This window comes from Lampetra fluviatilis, chromosome 53 (assembly GCF_964198595.1).
Source record: "Lampetra fluviatilis chromosome 53, kcLamFluv1.1, whole genome shotgun sequence".
NCBI lineage: Eukaryota > Metazoa > Chordata > Hyperoartia > Petromyzontiformes > Petromyzontidae > Lampetra > Lampetra fluviatilis.
This window is the reverse complement of record NC_136327.1, coordinates 8,958,561-8,977,719: the sequence shown is the minus strand read 5'-3', so window position 1 is coordinate 8,977,719 and position 19,159 is coordinate 8,958,561. Positions and strand designations below refer to the sequence as shown.

At 59.2% G+C, this 19,159-nt stretch overlaps 1 protein-coding gene across 1 annotated transcript in view; it reads right to left on the bottom strand.

Moving 5' to 3' along the window:
* Positions 1 to 7,424: 7,424 nt before the first annotated feature.
* LOC144949215 (uncharacterized) overlaps positions 7,425 to 19,159 on the bottom strand; it is a 15,648-nt gene continuing 3,913 nt past the window's right edge. Inside the window, exons 2-4 of the mRNA XM_078879104.1 lie at positions 12,275 to 14,115; positions 11,381 to 11,525; positions 7,425 to 8,010 (exon numbers count right to left, since the gene is read on the bottom strand). Coding sequence (XP_078735230.1) covers positions 12,988 to 14,115 — 1,128 coding nt within the window. The 3' untranslated portion in view covers positions 7,425 to 8,010; positions 11,381 to 11,525; positions 12,275 to 12,987. The remainder of the gene's footprint in view (positions 8,011 to 11,380; positions 11,526 to 12,274; positions 14,116 to 19,159) is intronic.

Below are 19,159 nucleotides of genomic sequence, written 5' to 3'. Positions count from 1 at the left end.
CGCGTCGAGTCGCGCGGAGTCTCCGCGTCGAGTCGCGCGGAGTCTCCGCGTCGAGTCGCGCGGAGTCTCCGCGTCGAGTCGCGGGGAGTCTCCGCGACGAGTCGCGGGGAGTCTCCGCGTCGAGTCGCGGGGAGTCTCCACGTCGAGTCGCGGGGAGTCTCCGCGTCGAGTCGCGGGGAGTCTCCGCGTCGAGTCGCGCGGAGTCTTCGCGTCGAGTCGCGGGGAGTCTCCGCGTCGAGTCGCGGGGAGTCTCCGCGTCGAGTCGCGGGGAGTCTCCGCGTCGAGTCGCGGGGAGTCTCCACGTCGAGTCGCGGGGAGTCTCCGCGTCGAGTCGCGGTGAGTCTCCGCGTCGAGTCGCGCGGAGTCTTCGCGTCGAGTCGCGGGGAGTCTCCGCGTCGAGTCGCGGTGAGTCTCCGCGTCGAGTCGCGCGGAGTCTCCGCGTCGAGTCGCGGGGAGTCTCCGCGTCGAGTCGCGCGGAGTCTCCGCGTCGAGTCGCGCGGAGTCTCCGCGTCGAGTCGCGCGGAGTCTCCGCGTCGAGTCGCGGGGAGTCTCCGCGTCGAGTCGCGGGGAGTCTCCGCGTCGAGTCGCGGGGAGTCTCCACGTCGAGTCGCGGGGAGTCTCCGCGTCGAGTCGCGGTGAGTCTCCGCGTCGAGTCGCGCGGAGTCTTCGCGTCGAGTCGCGGGGAGTCTCCGCGTCGAGTCGCGGTGAGTCTCCGCGTCGAGTCGCGCGGAGTCTCCGCGTCGAGTCGCGGGGAGTCTCCGCGTCGAGTCGCGCGGAGTCTCCGCGTCGAGTCGCGCGGAGTCTCCGCGTCGAGTCGCGGGGAGTCTCCGTGTCGAGTCGCGGGGAGTCTCCGCGTCGAGTCGCGCGGAGTCTCCGCGTCGAGTCGCGGGGAGTCTCCGCGTCGAGACGCGCGGAGTCTCCGCGTCGAGTCGCGGGGAGTCTCCGCGTCGAGTCGCGCGGAGTCTCCGCGTCGAGTCGCGGGGAGTCTCCGCGTCGAGTCGCGGGGAGTCTCCGCGTCGAGTCGCGCGGAGTCTCCGCGTCGAGTCGCGCGGAGTCTCCGCGTCGAGTCGCGGGGAGTCTCCGCGTCGAGTCGCGGGGAGTCTCCGCGTCGAGTCGCGCGGAGTCTCCGCGTCGAGTCGCGGGGAGTCTCCGCGTCGAGTCGCGGGGAGTCTCCGCGTCGAGTCGCGGGGAGTCTCCGCGTCGAGTCGCGCGGAGTCTCCGCGTCGAGTCGCGCGGAGTCTCCGCGTCGAGTCGCGGGGAGTCTCCGCGTCGAGTCGCGCGGAGTCTCCGCGTCGAGTCGCGCGGAGTCTCCGCGTCGAGTCGCGGGGAGTCTCCGCGTCGAGTCGCGGGGAGTCTCCGCATCGAGTCGCGGGGAGTCTCCGCGTCGAGTCGTGGGGAGTCTCCGCGTCGAGTTGCGGGGAGTCTCCGCGTCGAGTCGCGGGGAGTCTCCGCGTCGAGTCGCGGGGAGTCTCCGCCTCGAGTCGCGGGGAGTCTCCGCGTCGAGTTGCGCGGAGTCTCCGCGTCGAGTCGCGGGGAGTCTCCGCGTCGAGTCGTGGGGAGTCTCCGCGTCGAGTCGCGGGGAGTCTCCGCGTCGAGTCGCGGGGAGTCTCCGCGTCGAGTCGCGGGGAGTCTCCGCGTCGAGTCGCGGGGAGTCTCCGCGTCGAGTCGCGGGGAGTCTCCGCGTCGAGTCGCGCGGAGTCTCCGCGTCGAGTCGCGGGGAGTCTCCGCGTCGAGTCGCGGGGAGTCTCCGCGTCGAGTTGCGCGGAGTCTCCGCGTCGAGTTGCGCGGAGTCTCCGCGTCGAGTCGCGCGGAGTCTCCGCGTCGAGTCGCTCGGAGCCCGCGGCGTCGTGCGCGCCGCTCGCGATCTCCGCGATCTGCGACGGCTCCCGGCGAGCTTCAGCGTCCCGCTGCAAAGTTCACCATTTGTGGTCTGCGAAGCTCGGCGTGGTCTCGGACCGATGCGCCTCGCGACTGGGGGTTGATACTCGACTCGGCTCTGTGCAGCAGGGACGCTGCTGCTGCTGCTGCTCCTCTTTCCCAGCCTCGCCTCTGGCGCTGGACGCTGGGCGAGTGCTCGGGGCTTCTCAAGAGGCGCGCTGAGGATCTGGGAACTCGTTTGTCGGCGGTGATCCGGCATCGCTCTGAGCCTCGGCGTGTGCTTAGGAGGGGAGGGCGAGAGCTCGTGATTTCGTCACGGCTGTTACTTAAACATAATTTTTAAAATCTTCATTTGAAGCTTTCGTGACTGCAGGAATCCATACTCTTTGGTTCTTTCGGTAAAGTCACGTAGGTATAAAACAAAATAAATCAATCACGACGTTTCGGGCGCAACACAAGCGTCCGTCATCACGTGGGAAAACGTGCGAAAGAACCAAAGAGTATCATTTGTTTTAGTTTTTACTGTCTTTGCATTTTATTTTAGTGTACCGATGTTTTGACAACCCCTTGATATCACGCTTCGACTAAAAACGGTTAAAAAATATGGAATGAGACGATCGCTCGGAGGGTGCTCGCAGGGGCCAACGGCCTGAACCGTCGGAAGCCAGCAAGCCGTCGCTTTGGCTTTAGCGGCGGGGAAGAAACTGACGCCGATCCAAATCAGCTGGAAGCAACGTCCAGGCATCACCTCCGATTAGCGCGGGTTGGCTACGTCCGGCGCGAGAGGAGATCAACGTACGTGACACTCAATTTGTTGGTGGTGCAGACTTCACCGCTTCTGGGACCAAATTCGGTTCAGCCCGTTAAATGATTCCCGAGGCCAGGCCGACATCCAGTCGACGTGGCCCACCAGCGGTCTGTGCAGGTCCCAGGTGGAGAACATGTCCCCGCTGCTTCCACAGCGTTGCCGTCGACTGCGCAGGGCGCTTCTGGATGTCCCGAACCCAAGTTCCGGACTTTTGTCTTCTGCCACGGAACATTTGAGTGTGCCCATTTTTTGACATTTTGGGAGGACCGCCGCCGCTGCTGCTGCGTGTGAAACACTTCTCAGCGAACAAGGCTGGGTCGTCGGCGTAGTCGAGGTCAGTTGAAGTGGTGCCGGGAAAAAATGGCGGACTCCAAGGTTACGGGTCAGGGGTCATGTCGCCAAAGAGCCGACGAAAGAGCGCCGCTTGCTCGGAAGCATTCCGTGAAGTCCTCCCGACGTGGATCTCGACCCGCGGCGAGAGCCCGGAGCCGACACGAAGCCTTGTGCTCGTGGCCTGCACATGCAGGATCTCTCACGGGGGGGGGGGGGGGGGGCCAGCAGGGTGCCAGAGACCCCCAATCCCTCCCAAGGCCGGAGACCGCGAGAGCCGCTCGATCCACAGGGTCGGAAGCCGCCGCCTTCAAGTCGACGCGCGGGCGACACCGCAACGCAGCGGGCGACACCGTCAAGGTCGCCAGCAACAGGATCCGTCGACTGGCTGTGAGTCCTGCTCGCTGCGGGCGACGGTGTTGTGGCGGGGGGAGTGGTGGCAGCGTGCCCAGAAGTGCACGTCCGGCAAGAACACCTCTCCTGGTAGCCCAAAGTAGGAGGGATATGAGTCTAAGAATAGATGCTACCCTGTGTGGCAATACAACAGTTGTGTTAAGATGTTCACACACCAAACAGAAGCCTTTGTAAGGAATCACGTCCTATTCTTATTCTTTGATGCTGGCAAACAATTTCCAATGTTTTGGTCTATATGTTTAACACGTAGTGGCTTTTGCAACCAATGTTATCCATAATAAAGGGATTTTTTGCGGGTTAGACCGCATAGATATATACATGTGTGTCGTTAAACCCACCACCATCCGACACAGCCAATCAGTAAGGTTTGTCACGGAAACAAAACGTGCCAATGAGTTGCGACTTCAGCCCACAGGTGTGTGGATGGAAACACCTGGAGGATCCGGAGAAAAATCCACGCGACCACGGGGAGAGAGACACGCAAACTCCGAATTTAACAGTAGGCGTCAGGGTCGGGATCGAACCCACGACCTCCTGTACATCACGCGAGGTAGTTAACATCTCCTAGCCACCGTGATGATGACAGAGAGACACACGCAAACTCCAAATATACAGCAGCAGCAGGCGTCAGGGTCGGGTTCGAACCCACGACCTCCTGTGCACCAGGCGAGGTAGTTAACATCTCCCAGCCACCGCGGCGCCCAGATCCATAGACTAAGATATAACTGACGCCTGGAGTTCGTTACTATTACGACTACTCCACACTTTAATTGAACTTTCCCTGTTGTCTGTTACTATTCTTCACATATGTGACGCTTAACTTCTTCGGATTTATGAAGCCTAATCAGCCGACATTTTCCACACGGACCCCGGACATAATCAAACATTGATGTGCTGAAAACACGCGGGCGAGTTTCCTTTCCATTTGTTTCATTTTGCTGTACACAAACCAGCTTCTTTTACTGAGCGCATGAAACATTTTATTCTCTCTGGCGTCAAAATAATATTGCATTCAACTTTTGAGCGCAAACAAAAAATGCGTGCATTGAAACAAATGTTTGGGTTTTTTTTTACCTAATGAATTTTTTACCCCCGGCTACAGGATCCAGTTTCGCCCGCAAAGGGAAGGATGAGCGGTGAATGTTGGCGCTGGCCGTGGAGAGCCGCGGGGGAGATATCGGCTCTGGAGAGGGAGGGAGCGGGGCTGGGGGAGCCTGGGGGAGAAGAGAAGAGACGGCGATGGGGAGAGATAGATAGAGGAGTGAGATGTGGTGGGTGGGGTGGGGTGGATAAGTGGGTGGGAGAGTGAGTGGGTGGGTGGGTGAGTGGATGGGTGAGTTAGTGAGTGGGTGAGTGTGTGGGTGAGTTAGTGAGTGGGTGAGTGGATGGGTGAATGAATGGGTAGGTGGGTGGGTGGGTGCGCGGGTGAGTTAGTGGGTTGGTGAGTGGGTGGGTGAGTGGGTGAGTGGGTGAGTTAGTGAATGGGTGAGTGGATGGGATTATGAGTGGGTGAGTTAGTGAGGTGGTGAGGATGTGAGTGAGTAGGTGAGTGGGTGGGTGGGCGGGTGGGTTAGTGGGTGGGTGGGCGGGTGGGTTAGTGGGTGGGTGGGTGGATGAATGAGTAGGTAGGTGAGTGGGTGGGTGAATGAGTGGGTCGCTGAGTGGGTGGGTGAGTGGGTGGGCGAGTGAGTGGGTGGGTGGAAGAGTGAGTGGGTGGGTGTTTGGGTGGGTGGATGAGTGAGTGGGTGAGTGGGTGGGTGGATGAGTGAGTTGGTGGGTGCGTGAGTGGATGGGTTATTGGATGGGTGGGTGAGTAGGTGAGTGGGTGAGTGGGTGGGTAATTGAGTGGGTGGATGGGTGTGTGGGTGAGTGAATGGGCGAAGGAGTGGGTGAGTGGATGGGTGAGTCATTTTCCACTGAGCTGAATGCCTTTGTCCATGGCATTAAGATCTATTGCTCTTTCCCATTGTCTGATGGAAAACATTGTGAGCATGTGAGCAAAGAGAGATAATGATGGTGGTGATTACGATGGCCGGAGGTAAACGCCAATTGTTTACATGCTCACGGTGACAAGCTCCCAGTAAGCACGCGAACGTTGGGCAAACGTCGGCGTGTGGCTGAAACCGATACACAGAGACTCATAGAGATACACAGAGACTCATAGAGATACACCGAGACCCATTATATTTGTTGATGTTGTTGGGTGCTTTGATGCTCGCCGCTCTAAACGACTGCACGCCCAGGAGGACTGCCGCGCGCGCGATGCTGACGGGATGGGTCACATCGGCACTGCGCAACGCGTTGCACCGTGCGGGGCACAGGGGTCGCCAACCCCGGGGCCGCGGACCGGCACCGGCCCGTGGCCTGTTAGCCGCTGCTGCTGCTGCGGCGGCGGCGCGGCTCCTAACACTATTAGGAGCCGCGCCGCCGCAGCAGCAGCAGGAGGAGGAGCAGGAGGTGAGCGCGGCGAGTCCACGCGTGGCCCCCCGCCCCCCCATTGTTTCATTATTCACCACTTCCCTCCGCGCCTCTCCCCGCACTGCGCACTCGTCTCAGCGGTCACAGTGTTGGCAGCCCACGAGCTGCTGACCCCGGCCACAGCGAGTGAACAAACACACGTCGCTGGTGAGCTTCTGTGGAAAGGGGGAAAGACCCAATGATGACCCCCGCCCGCCCGCTCCGGTCCGTGAAGAAACTGGTCTTCCACGAAACCGGTCCCTGGTGCCAACAAGGTTGGGGGCCGCTGGTGGGGGGGGGGACACACGTGACACGGGGGGGGGGACATACGTGACACGGGGGGACACACATGTGACACGGGGGGGGACACACGTGACACGGGGGGGGGACACACGTGACACGGGGGGGGGGACACACGTGACACGGGGGGGAGGGAGACACACGTGACAGGGGGGGACACACACGTGACACGGGGGGGGGGGACACACGTGACAGGGGGGGGACACACACGTGACACGGGGGGGGGACACACACGTGACACGGGGGGGGGACACACACGTGAAACGGGGGGGGGGGACACACACGTGACACGGGGGGGGGGACACACGTCACACGGGGGGGGGACACACGTGACACGGGGGGGGACACACACGTGACAGGGGGGGGACACACACGTGACACGGGGGGGGGGACACACGTGACACGGGGGGGGAAGGGACACACGTGACACGGGGAGGGGACACACGTGACAGGGGGGGGACACACGTGACACGGGGGGGGACATACACGTGACACGGGGGGGGGGGGGACACACGTGACACGGGGGGGGAAACACACGTGACACGGGGGGGGGACACACGTAACAGGGGGGGGACACACACGTGACACGGGGGGGGACACACGTGACACGGGGGGGACACACACACGTGACACGGGGGGGGGGGGACACGTGACACGGGGGGGGGGGGACACACGTGACACGGGGGGGGCACACGTGACAGGGGGGGGACACACACGTGACACGGGGGGGGGGACACACACGTGACACGGGGGGGGGACACACGTCACACGGGGGGGGGACACACGTGACACGGGGGGGGACACACACGTGACAGGGGGGGGACACACACGTGACACGGGGGGGGGGACACACGTGACACGGGGGGGGGGGACACACGTGACACGGGGAGGGGACACACGTGACAGGGGGGGGGGGACACACGTGACACGGGGGGGGACATACACGTGACACGGGGGGGGGGACACACGTGACACGGGGGGGGAAACACACGTGACACGGGGGGGGGGGACACACGTAACAGGGGGGGGGACACACACGTGACACGGGGGGGGACACACGTGACACGGGGGGGACACACACACGTGACACGGGGGGGGGGACACACGTGACACGGGGGGGGGGGCACACGTGACAGGGGGGGGACACACACGTGACACGGGGGGGGGACACACGTGACACGGGGGGGGGACACACACGTGACACGGGGGGGGGGGGGGCGGCGATGTGTCTGCTCATCGATGTTGTTTGGACTAAGTATGATGCTGCCCACGCTGCTGCTGCTGCTGATCACGCTGCTTTTCTGCTGATGCTGCTAATTCAACTGATGCCGATGTACATGCTGCTTTGCTGATGATGCTGTTGATGCCGATGATCATGTTGCTTTGCTGATGATGCTGTTGATGCTGATGATCATGCTGCTTCGCTGATGATGCCGTTGATGCTGATGATCATGCTGCTTCGCTGATGATGCTGTTGATGCTGATGATCATGCTGCTTCGCTGATGATGCTGCTGATGCTGCTGATGCTTTGCTGATGATGCTGTTGATGCTGATGATCATGCTGTTTTGTTGATGCTGCTGCTAATTAAACTGATGCCGATGATCACGCTGCCTTGCTGATGATGCTGCCTTGCTGATGATGCTGCTTCGCTGATGATGCTGCTTCGCTGATGATGCTGCTTCGCTGAACACAGGAAGTACATTCAGCTACAACGTCAGCCACATCGATGGTGTTCAAGTCGCCGCTTTGAAGCTGCAATCGCCTTGCGGTGTCCGGCGTGGTGTGGGTCACGTGTTGCTTCAACATTCGCCTGGCTGGGCACTGGAAAAACGAGAACCGTTCGATTACATTAAAAGTGAACAAAACACGTTATTTTAACTCTTCCTTTTCGGGGTATATACGCTGTTTGCCTTATAAGCGTGAGTCTTAAATATGTTGTTGCTAGTTTTAATGTGGGGTAAGTAACACTTGGTCTGTACTACTCCGCACTTGCCTGGGTGAAAGGTGTTGCCCAAGCCTGGCCAGATGGCTCAACAAAATTCACAAACTAACACACCGACTCATAGCCATAAATAGAGACTCATAGAGATACATAGAGACTCATAGAGACTCATAGAGATACATATAAACTCAGAGAGACTCATAGAGACTCATAAAGATACATAGAGACTCATAGAGATACATAGAGACTCATAGAGACTCATAGATATACATATAAACTCACATAGACTCATAGAGACTCATGGAGATACATAGAGACTCATAGCGATACATATAAACTCACAAAGACTCATACATACTCATAGAGATACATAGAGACTCAAAGAGATACAGAGACTCATGGAGATACATAGAAACTCATAGAGATACATAGAGATACATAGAGACTCATAGAGATACATAGAGATTCATATAGATACGTAGAGACTCATAGAGACTCATAAAGACTCATATAGATACATAGAGACCCATAGAGATGCAGATGTAAGGGATGTCAGGGGTAAAGGATTCCCGCCAAAAGGAGGGGGGCAGTTGGAGGGGAAACAGATACAGGAGGGGGGCTGAGGGGGGCAGGGGACTGCTGGCGGGGAACGGACGGAGAGGGCTGTGGGCGAGTGTGGACTGGGAGAAGAATTAAAAGACGGACCCCCTGCAGCCTCGTGCCGGCTCTACTTTACATCTGGTGGCACTGGTGGTCCGAGTCAAGAAGTCAGACGGGTCACTAAGTTACTGCGTGGATATCCGCCGCCTCAATGCCTTCACGCTTGCCGACGCATATCCCCTACCGTGTATCAACGACTCACTTGATGCGCTGGCAGGAGCAACATTTTTCAGTACGCTGGATTTATTGTCCAGTTTCTGGTAAGTCCCACTGGACACTCCCGGCCCAAAACAGCGGTCTGGACACCACAGGGCCTGTTCAAGTTCAACTGCCTGCCCATGGGCCTCCAGACCACACCGGTGGCGTTCCAGCGCTTAATGAAGTTGGCCTTAGCAGGCCTCCAATGGGATACGTGCCTAATCTACCTGGACGACGTCATTGTATTCAGCCGAGCCTTCAACGAACACATTGGCCGATTGTGTCAGATATTCCTGCAGTTCCGGAATGCGAACTTGAAGCTCAAGCCATCAAAGTGCCACCTCATGCAGTCATCGGTATGCTACTTGGGCCACGTCGTCAGTGAGTCTGGAGTGGCTACAGACCCTGAAAAGACGGCCTGTGTGAGGGCCTGGACCATTCCCGCAACGGTTCCAGAAGTATGCAGGTTTGTAGGCTTCATGTCCTACTACCGCCGGTTCATGCCCAACTTTGTAACCATCGCAAAGCGCTTGCACGCATTGACGGCTAGGAACCAGAAGGTCTACTGGGGACCCCTGGAGGAGGAGGCATTCCAGCAGCTGCGCTCGCATCTGACGGACACACCACCCTTGGCCTTTCCTGATTTTGGACGCCGGAGATGTAGGCATTGGCAGCGTTTTCTCACAAATCCAGCATGGTCGGGAGGTGGTTATCGCCCGTAGGGAGCTCTTGGTGGTCGTCCACTTCATACAGAAATTTCGACCCTACCTGTATGTTTGCAAATTTACGGTCCGCACTGACCACATGGCCTTACAGTATTTGCTCCGCATCGAATAGTCTTCGGGCCAGCTGGCCAGGTGGATAGAGCACCTGCAAGAGTCCAGGTACCAGGTGGTACATCGCAAGGGGAAAAGACACGCTAACGCAGACGCATTGTCCCAGCTGGCACCCCAGGGCAATTGTGCATGCACCACAGGTGCGGCACGCTGCAAAGAGATGATGCCGGAGGGAACAGTTATCGCTCCCATACACTTGGCAGAGGGTGCATAGGGTGAGGTACAGCTGACCGACCATGACCTAGGGCTAGCCTTGGACGATTGGAGACATCTACAGCAGTAAGAGGCCCCCCTGCGAGCGCTATGCACCTCAGCGGAAAAAGGGGGGGGGGGGGGGGAGGAGTATGTTGTATGGAAGGACCTCCTCATGCGGGACACCTGCGATGCCTGGTGGTTCCGGAGTTGCTGCGTCATCAATTGGTCATGGACGTGCACTGCCGCCAGCTGCTACACCTGGTTGGGTGGAAGACACTGTCCACATTACAAGGTCGGTACTTCTGGCCAGACATGACCGCTGATGTGCACCGATGAGTCGCGACCAGTGTCGAATATGTGCGGTAGAAGCCACCACCCTGGGCAACCCGGTCGCTCTTGCAGCCCATCATGGTGACCAGGGTCAACGAATTGGTTGCGTTGCACACCCTGGAACTGCTGCTGGTCACGCCAGGGGGAAATCAATTCCTACTCTTTGGTTCTTTCGGTAAAGTCACGTAGGCATAAAATCACATTGTGATTTATTTTATTTTATACCTACGTGACTTTACCGAAATAACCAAAAAGTATGGATTCTTGCAGTCACGAAAGCTTCAAATCAAATAAATTCCTGTTGGTTGGAGTCGAGTACTGCACAAGGTGGCCGATGGCTTGGGCCCTCCCCGGACCAAACGGCACAGACCATCGCTGATGCCTTCGTTGGGGGCTATGTTTTTGATCAGGGGGCACCGGAGTGGTTGCTCACAGATCAAGGGAGGAATTTCTCCTCGCAGCTACGAAAGGACCTCTGCTCTGTCCTGGGCACTAAGAAGGTCCAAACATCTCCGTATCATCCCCAGACCGACGGCATGGAGGAGCGGTTTAACCGCACCCAAGTGGTGGACAAGAACTACTCTGCTTGGGACCTCCACATCCCGTCGGTCTTAGCGGTGTACTGGGTGGCCCCGCATGCAGCGACGGGGTTCTTGTCATTTTTCCTAATGTATAGACGAGACCCCGTGCCGCCTATTGAGGTGCAACTGACGGACATTCCCGCCAGAACAGAGGCATGGCCAAAGGCACTAAAGGCCTCCCTCATTTATTTGAAGGAGGCCTGCTCAGCGGCCGAGGCCGCATCGGCCGACAGCCAAAAGAGCAACGTACGGATACGTGAGAGGACGACGACAGCCAAGCCCTTTAAAGTCGGGGACCAGCATGGCTACACTGTCCTCAGGTGCCGGTCGGCCTCTCACCGAAACTGCACTGTCCCTGGAAAGGGCCGGTCGAGGTCAATAAAGCACTCTGACCTCAGTGCGTCCAGCTCCAACTGGGTAAGCGACGATGGTGTGTGCACCCCACCCACCTTAAGCCTTTCCACCTCCATCACTTCACCAGAGGCAACGTCGGCGCCACCGAACCGGGGACCGCGACGAGAGGGGCTCCGACGGAGGGAGCCGCCGCGATCATCTGCGGCCTGTGGATGTTTCCGGGCTGTTGCAGGGCACTGGCTGGAGACCCGGGCAGACCATTCAATTGATGTTGTTGTTGTTATATTGAATTGTATGGTTACTGGGGGGTTAAGGGTTGCTTGTCACTGTAAATGGGGGGGGGGGGGGGTGTCACGGGGAGACTGACATGGTCGGGGGGTAGGCAGAACCGAGGATGTTTTTTTTCTCTCCGGGGGGGTGATGTAAGGGATGTCAGGGTAAAGGTTTCCCGCCAAAAGGAAGGGGGTGGGGGGGGCAGTAGAGCGGGAACAGTGGACGGGGGAGGAGCAGGCGAGGAGATACAGGAGGGGGGCTGAGGGGGGCAGGGGACTGCTGGCGGGGAACGGACGGAGAGGGCTGTGGGCGAGTGTGGACTGGGGGAAGAGATGAAGGACGGACCCCCTGCAGCCTCGTGTCGGCTCTGCATCGAGACTCATAGAGACTCACAGATACACATAGAGATACATAAAGACTCATCGAGACTCACAGACTCACAGACTCACATAGAGATACAGAGAGATACATAAAGATACATAGAGACGCATAGATAGACACAGAGACTGGGTGAAAAGTGGGCTAAGATTTGCCCCTTCCTGGCCAGCTGGCTAAACGAACTAACGAACCAACTAACTGACGATGCGAGTCGGGTCCCTCATCAATGAGGGTCCACCTCTCAACGCGACTCAAGGGGCCATCGATCCCGAAACTCGGCACTGCGAGAGTCGGCACCGCGCGAGCGCACGCGGAGATGGCGGCGTGACGTCACTCACAGACACCACGTGGTGGGTGGCCTGTGGGCGGGCGAGTGGCGGGTGAGTTGGTGAGTTTGTGGGTCGGTGAGTTGCAAGTTAGTTGGTGAGTTGATGATTATGTGAGTGAGGGATGAGTTGGTGAGTCTGAGTCGGTGAGTGATGGTTTGAGTTGGTGAGTCCGTGGGTCGGTGAGTGACGAGTGAGTTGGGGAGTTGGTGAGTCGGTGAGTTGGTGAGTTGGTGAGTTGGTGAGTGACATGTGAGTTGGTGAGGTGATGAATCGGTGAGTGGTCGGGATGAGGCATGGGGATTGTTCGTGGAGATTGGTGAGTGACGGGTGAGTGGGTGAGTCAGTGAGTGATGGGTGAATTGTCGAGTGTTTGGCAGATTGCTACTGGAGGCGGACGGAGGTTGAGTTGAGTTGACGGGTGAGTGTGGTGAGTAGGCGAAAGGGGTGTGCTAGCAAGATGCGTGGGTGGGGGGTAGAGGGTGAGTGACGAGGTGAGTGGGTGAGTGTGTGAGTGAGGACGACGTGATTGCGTGAGTGGGTGAGCGAGGAGAGTAATTATTGGGTGAGTGAAAGGTGGTGGTGAGGATGCGGATCCACCCTCACTGGCATTCTCTGTGTGTGCTGTGATGGGTGACTGAGAGGGGTCAGTAGTGGTGAGGGTGAGTAGTGGTGAGGGTGAGTGGTGAGTGTTGATTAGGGTGAGTGACAGGGGTGAGTATTGGTTAGAGTGAGTGCTGAGTAGTGGTGAGGGTGAGTGAGAGGGGTGAGTGGTAGTGGTGAGGGTGATTGAGAGGAGCGAGTGGTAGTGGTGAGTGAGAATGGTGAGGGGTAGTGGTGAGGGTGAGTGGTAGTGGTGAGGGTGAGTGGTAGTGGTGAGGGTGAGTGGTAGTGGTGAGGATGAGTGGTAGTGGTGAGGGTAAGAGGGGTGAGTGGTAGTGGTGAGGGTGAGTGGTAATGGTGAGGGTGAGTGGTAGTGGTGAGGGAGAGTGGTAGTGGTGAGGGTGAGTGGTAGTGGGGAGGGTGAGTGGTGGTGGTGAGGGTGAGTGGTAGTGGTGAGGGTGAGAGGGGTGAGTGGTAGTGGTGAGTGGTAGTGGTGAGGGTGAGTGGTAATGGTGAGTGTGAGTGGTAGTGGTGAAGGTGAGTGGTAGTGGTGAGGGTGAGAGGGGTGAGTGGTAGTGGTGAGGGTGAGAGGGGTGAGTGGTAGTGGTGAAGGTGAGTGAGAGGGGTGAGTGGTAGTGGTGAGGGTGAGTGAGAGGGGTGAGTGCTAGTGGTGAGGGTGAGTGGTAGTGGTGAGGGTGAGTGAGAGGGGTGAGTGGTAGTGGTGTGGGTGAGTGGTGAGGGTGAGTGGAAGTGGTGAGGGTGAGTGGTAGTGGGGAGGGTGAGTGAGAGGGGTGAGTGGTAGTGGTGAGGGTGAGTGAGAGGGGTGAGTGGTAGTGATGAGGGTGAGTGGTGAGGGTGAGAGGGGTGAGTGGTAGTGGTGAGTGGTAGTGGTGAGTGGTAGTGGTCAGGGTGAGTGAGAGGGGTGAGTGGAAGTGGTGAGGGTGAGTGAGATGGGTGAGTGGTAGTGGTGGGGGTGAGTGGTAGTGGTAGTGGTGAGGGTGAGTGAGAGGGGTGAGTGGTAGTGGTGAGGGTGAGTGGTGAGGGTGAGTGGAAGTGGTGAGGGTGAGTGGTGAGGGTGAGTGAGAGGGGTGAGTGGAAGTGGTGAGGGTGAGAGTGGTAGTGGTAGTGGTGAGGGTGAGTGAGAGGGGTGAGTGGTAGTGGTGAGGGTGAGTGAGAGGGGTGAGTGGTAGTGGTGAGGGTGAGTGAGAGGGGTGAGTGATAGTGGTGAGGGTGAGTGAGAGGGGTGAGTGCTAGTGGTGAGGGTGAATGGTAGTGGTGAGGGTGAGTGAGAGGGGTGAGTGGTAGTGGTGAGGGTGAGTGGTGAGGGTGAGTGGAAGTGGTGAGGGTGAGTGGTAGTGGGGAGGGTGAGTGGTGGTGGTGAGGGTGAGTGGTAGTGGTGAGGGTGAGAGGGGTGAGTGGTAGTGGTGAGTGGTAGTGGTGAGGGTGAGTGGTAATGGTGAGTGTGAGTGGTAGTGGTGAAGGTGAGTGGTAGTGGTGAGGGTGAGAGGGGTGAGTGGTAGTGGTGAGGGTGAGAGGGGTGAGTGGTAGTGGTGAAGGTGAGTGAGAGGGGTGAGTGGTAGTGGTGAGGGTGAGTGAGAGGGGTGAGTGCTAGTGGTGAGGGTGAGTGGTAGTGGTGAGGGTGAGTGAGAGGGGTGAGTGGTAGTGGTGTGGGTGAGTGGTGAGGGTGAGTGGAAGTGGTGAGGGTGAGTGGTAGTGGGGAGGGTGAGTGAGAGGGGTGAGTGGTAGTGGTGAGGGTGAGTGAGAGGGGTGAGTGGTAGTGATGAGGGTGAGTGGTGAGGGTGAGAGGGGTGAGTGGTAGTGGTGAGTGGTAGTGGTGAGTGGTAGTGGTCAGGGTGAGTGAGAGGGGTGAGTGGAAGTGGTGAGGGTGAGTGAGATGGGTGAGTGGTAGTGGTGGGGGTGAGTGGTAGTGGTAGTGGTGAGGGTGAGTGAGAGGGGTGAGTGGTAGTGGTGAGGGTGAGTGGTGAGGGTGAGTGGAAGTGGTGAGGGTGAGTGGTGAGGGTGAGTGAGAGGGGTGAGTGGAAGTGGTGAGGGTGAGAGTGGTAGTGGTAGTGGTGAGGGTGAGTGAGAGGGGTGAGTGGTAGTGGTGAGGGTGAGTGAGAGGGGTGAGTGGTAGTGGTGAGGGTGAGTGAGAGGGTGAGTGATAGTGTAGTGGTGAGGGTGAGTGAGAGGGGTGAGTGCTAGTGGTGAGGGTGAATGGTAGTGGTGAGGGTGAGTGAGAGGGGTGAGTGGTAGTGGTGAGGGTGAGTGGTGAGGGTGAGTGGAAGTGGTGAGGGTGAGTGGTAGTGGGGAGGGTGAGTGAGAGGGGTGAGTGGTAGTGGTGAGGGTGAGTGAGAGAGGTGAGTGGTAGTGATGAGGGTGAGTGGTGAGGGTGAGAGGGGTGAGTGGTAGTGGTGAGTGGTAGTGGTGAGTGGTAGTGGTCAGGGTGAGTGAGAGGGGTGAGTGGAAGTGGTGAGGGTGAGTGAAATGGGTGAGTGGTAGTGGTGGGGTGAGTGGTAGTGGTAGTGGTGAGGGTGAGTGAGAGGGGTGAGTGGAAGTGGTGAGGGTGAGTGAGATGGGTGAGTGGTAGTGGTGGGGGTGAGTGGTAGTGGTAGTGGTGAGGGTGAGTGAGAGGGGTGAGTGCTAGTGGTGAGGGTGAGTGGTAGTGGTGAGGGTGAGTGAGAGGGGTGAGTGGTAGTGGTGAGGGTGAGTGGTGAGGGTGAGTGGAAGTGGTGAGGGTGAGTGGTAGTGGGGAGGGTGAGTGAGAGGGGTGAGTGGTAGTGGTGAGGGTGAGTGAGAGGGGTGAGTGGAAGTGATGAGGGTGAGTGGTGAGGGTGAGAGGGGTGAGTGGTAGTGGTGAGTGGTAGTGGTGAGTGGTAGTGGTCAGGGTGAGTGAGAGGGGTGAGTGGAAGTGGTGAGGGTGAGTGAGATGGGTGAGTGGTAGTGGTAGGGGTGAGTGGTAGTGGTAGTGGTGAGGGTGAGTGAGAGGGGTGAGTGGAAGTGGTGAGGGTGAGTGAGATGGGTGAGTGGTAGTGGTGAGGGTGAGTGGTGAGGGTGAGTGGTAGTGGTGGGGGTGAGTGGTAGTGGTAGTGGTGAGGGTGAGTGAGAGGGGTGAGTGGTAGTGGTGAGGGTGAGTGGTGAGGGTGAGTGGAAGTGGTGAGGGTGAGTGGTAGTGGTGAGGGTGAGTGAGAGGGGTGAGTTGTAGTGGTGAGTGGTGAGGGTGAGGGGAAGTGGTGAGGGTGAGTGGTGAGGGTGAGTGGAAGTGGTGAGGGTGAGTGGTAGTGGTGAGGGTGATTGGTGAGGGTGAGTGGAAGTGGTGAGGGTGAGTGGTAGTGGTGAGGGTGAGAGGGGTGAGTGGAAGTGGTGAGGGTGAGTGGTGAGTGGTAGTGGTAGTGGTGAGGGTGAGTGGTGAGGGTGAGTGGAAGTGGTGGGATTGAGTGGTGAGGGTGAGTGGTGAGTGGTAGTGGTGAGGGTGATTGGTGAGGGTGAGTGGTGGTGGTGAGGGTGAGTGGTAGTGGTGAGGGTGAGAGGGGTGAGTGGAAGTGGTGAGGGTGAGTGGTGAGTGGTAGTGGTAGTGGTGAGGGTGAGTGGTGAGGGTGAGTGGAAGTGGTGAGATTGAGTGGTGAGGGTGAGTGGTGAGTGGTAGTGGTGAGTGAGGAAAGGAGCTGGGAATGATCTCGATGGAGTCGGCAGTGGAATGCTGCAGGGCGTGGCTGCCCACACCCCGCCCCTATCCCCCTCACACCCCTCCCCTATCCCCCTCACACCCCTCCCCCCACACCCCGCCCCTATCCTCCCCACACCCCGCCCCTCGCCCCCACACCCCGCCTCTCTCCCCCTCACCCCGCCCCTCTCCTCCCCACACCCCGCCCCTATCCCACACACACCCCGCCCCTATCCCCCACACACCCCGCCCTATCCCCCCCACACCCCGCCCCTATCCCCCACACACCCCGCCCCTATCCCCCACACACCCCGCTCCTATCCCCCACACACCCCGCCCCCATCCCCCCCAATCCCCGCCCCTATCCCCCACACCCCGCCCCTATCCCTCCCCCACCCCGCCCCTATCCCCCTCACACCGTCCCCTGCCCCCCTCACCCCGCCCCCTTCCGCACCCCTCCCCCACCAGCCGCGATCAATCGACTGGGTGTGGACTTTGCAGTTAACGAGGTGAGCGAGATGGTGGTGGGGTCGGGTGAGTGTAGGGGTGTGTGAGTGTAGGGGTGGGTGAGTGTAGGGGTGGGTGAGTGTAAGGGTGGGTGAGTGCAGGGGTGGGTGAGTGTAGGGGTGGGTGAGTGTAGGTGTGGCTGGGTGAGTGTAGGGGTGAGTGAGTGTGGGGGTGGGTGAGTGTGGGGGTGGGTGAGTGTAGGGGTGGGTGAGTGTAGGGGTGAGTGAGTGTGGGGGTGGGTGAGTGTGGGGGTGGGTGAGTGTGGGGGTGAGTGAGTGTAAGGGTGGGTGAGTGTAGGGGTGGGTGAGTGTAGGGGTGGGTGAGTGTAGGGGTGGGTGAGTGTAGGTGTGACTGGGTGAGTGTAGGAGTGAGTGAGTGTAGGGGTGAGTGAGTGTGGGGGTGGGTGAGTGTAGGGATGGGTGAGTGTAGGGATGGGTGAGTGTAGGGGTGAGTGAGTTTAGGGGTGGGTGAGTGTGGGGGTGGGTGAGTGTAGGGGTGGGTGAGTGTAGGGGTGAGTGAGTGTGGGGGTGGGTGAGTGTGGGGGTGGGTGAGTGTGGGGGTGGGTGAGTGTGGGGGTGAGTGAGTGTAGGGGTGGGTGAGTGTAGGGGTGGGTGAGTGTAGGGGTGGGTGAGTGTAGGGGTGGGTGAGTGTAGGGGTGGGTGAGTGTAGGGGTGGGTGAGTGTGGGGGTGGGTGAGTGTGGGGGTGGGTGAGTGTGGGGGTGAGTGAGTGTAAGGGTGGGTGAGTGTAGGGGTGGGTGAGTGTAGGGGTGGGTGAGTGTAGGGGTGGGTGAGTGTAGGTGTGACTGGGTGAGTGTAGGAGTGAGTGAGTGTAGGGGTGAGTGAGTGTGGGGGTGGGTGAGTGTAGGGATGGGTGAGTGTAGGGATGGGTGAGTGTAGGGGTGAGTGAGTTTAGGGGTGGGTGAGTGTGGGGGTGGGTGAGTGTAGGGGTGGGTGAGTGTAGGGGTGAGTGAGTGTGGGGGTGGGTGAGTGTGGGGGTGGGTGAGTGTGGGGGTGGGTGAGTGTGGGGGTGAGTGAGTGTAGGGGTGGGTGGTGTAGGGGTGGGTGAGTGTAGGGGTGGGTGAGTGTAGGGGTGGGTGAGTGTAGGTGTGACTGGGTGAGTGTAGGAGTGAGTGAGTGTAGGGGTGAGTGAGTGTGGGGGTGGGTGAGTGTAGGGATGGGTGAGTGTAGGGATGGGTGAGTGTAGGGGTGAGTGAGTTTAGGGGTGGGTGAGTGTGGGGGTGGGTGAGTGTAGGGGTGGGTGAGTGTAGGGGTGAGTGAGTGTGGGGGGTGGGTGAGTGTGGGGGTGGGTGAGTGTGGGGGTGGGTGAGTGTGGGGGTGAGTGAGTGTAGGGGTGGGTGAGTGTAGGGGTGGGTGAGTGTAGGGGTGGGTGAGTGTAAGGGTGGGTGAGTGTGGGGGTGGGTGAGTGTGGGGGTGGGTGAGTGTGGGGGTGGGTGAGTGTAGGGCTGGGTGAGTGTAGGGGTGAGTGAGTGTAGGGGTGGGTGGGTGGGTGATCGTGGGGGTTGGTGAGTGTGGGGGTGAGTGAGTGTGGGGGTGAGTGAGTGTGGGGGTGAGTGAGTGTGGGGGTGAGTGAGTGTGGGGGTGGGTGAGTGTAGGGGTGGGTGAGTGTAGGGGTGGGTGAGTGTAGGGTGGCTGGGTGAGTGTAGGGGTGGGTCAGTGTAGGGCTGGGTGAGTGTAGGGGTGAGTGAGTGTAGGGGTGGGTGGGTGATCGTGGGGGTTGGTGAGTGTGGGGGTGAGTGAGTGTGGGGGTGAGTGAGTGTGGGGGTGAGTGAGTGTGGGGGTAAGTGAGTGTGGGGGTGGGTGAGTGTAGGGGTGGGTGAGTGTGGGGGTGGGTGAGTGTAGGGGTGGGTGGTTGAGTGTAGGGGTGGGTGGGTGAGTGTAGGGGTGGGTGAGTGTGGGGGTGGGTGAGTGTGGGTGTGAATGAGTGTGGGGGTGGGTGAGTGTGGGGGTGGGTGAGTGTAGGGGTGGGTGAGTGTAGGGGGTGGGTGAGTGTAGGTGTGACTGGGTGAGTGTAGGAGTGAGTGAGGTGTAGGGTGAGTGAGTGTGGGGTGGGTGAGTGTAGGGATGGGTGAGTGTAGGGATGGGTGAGTGTAGGGGTGAGTGAGTTT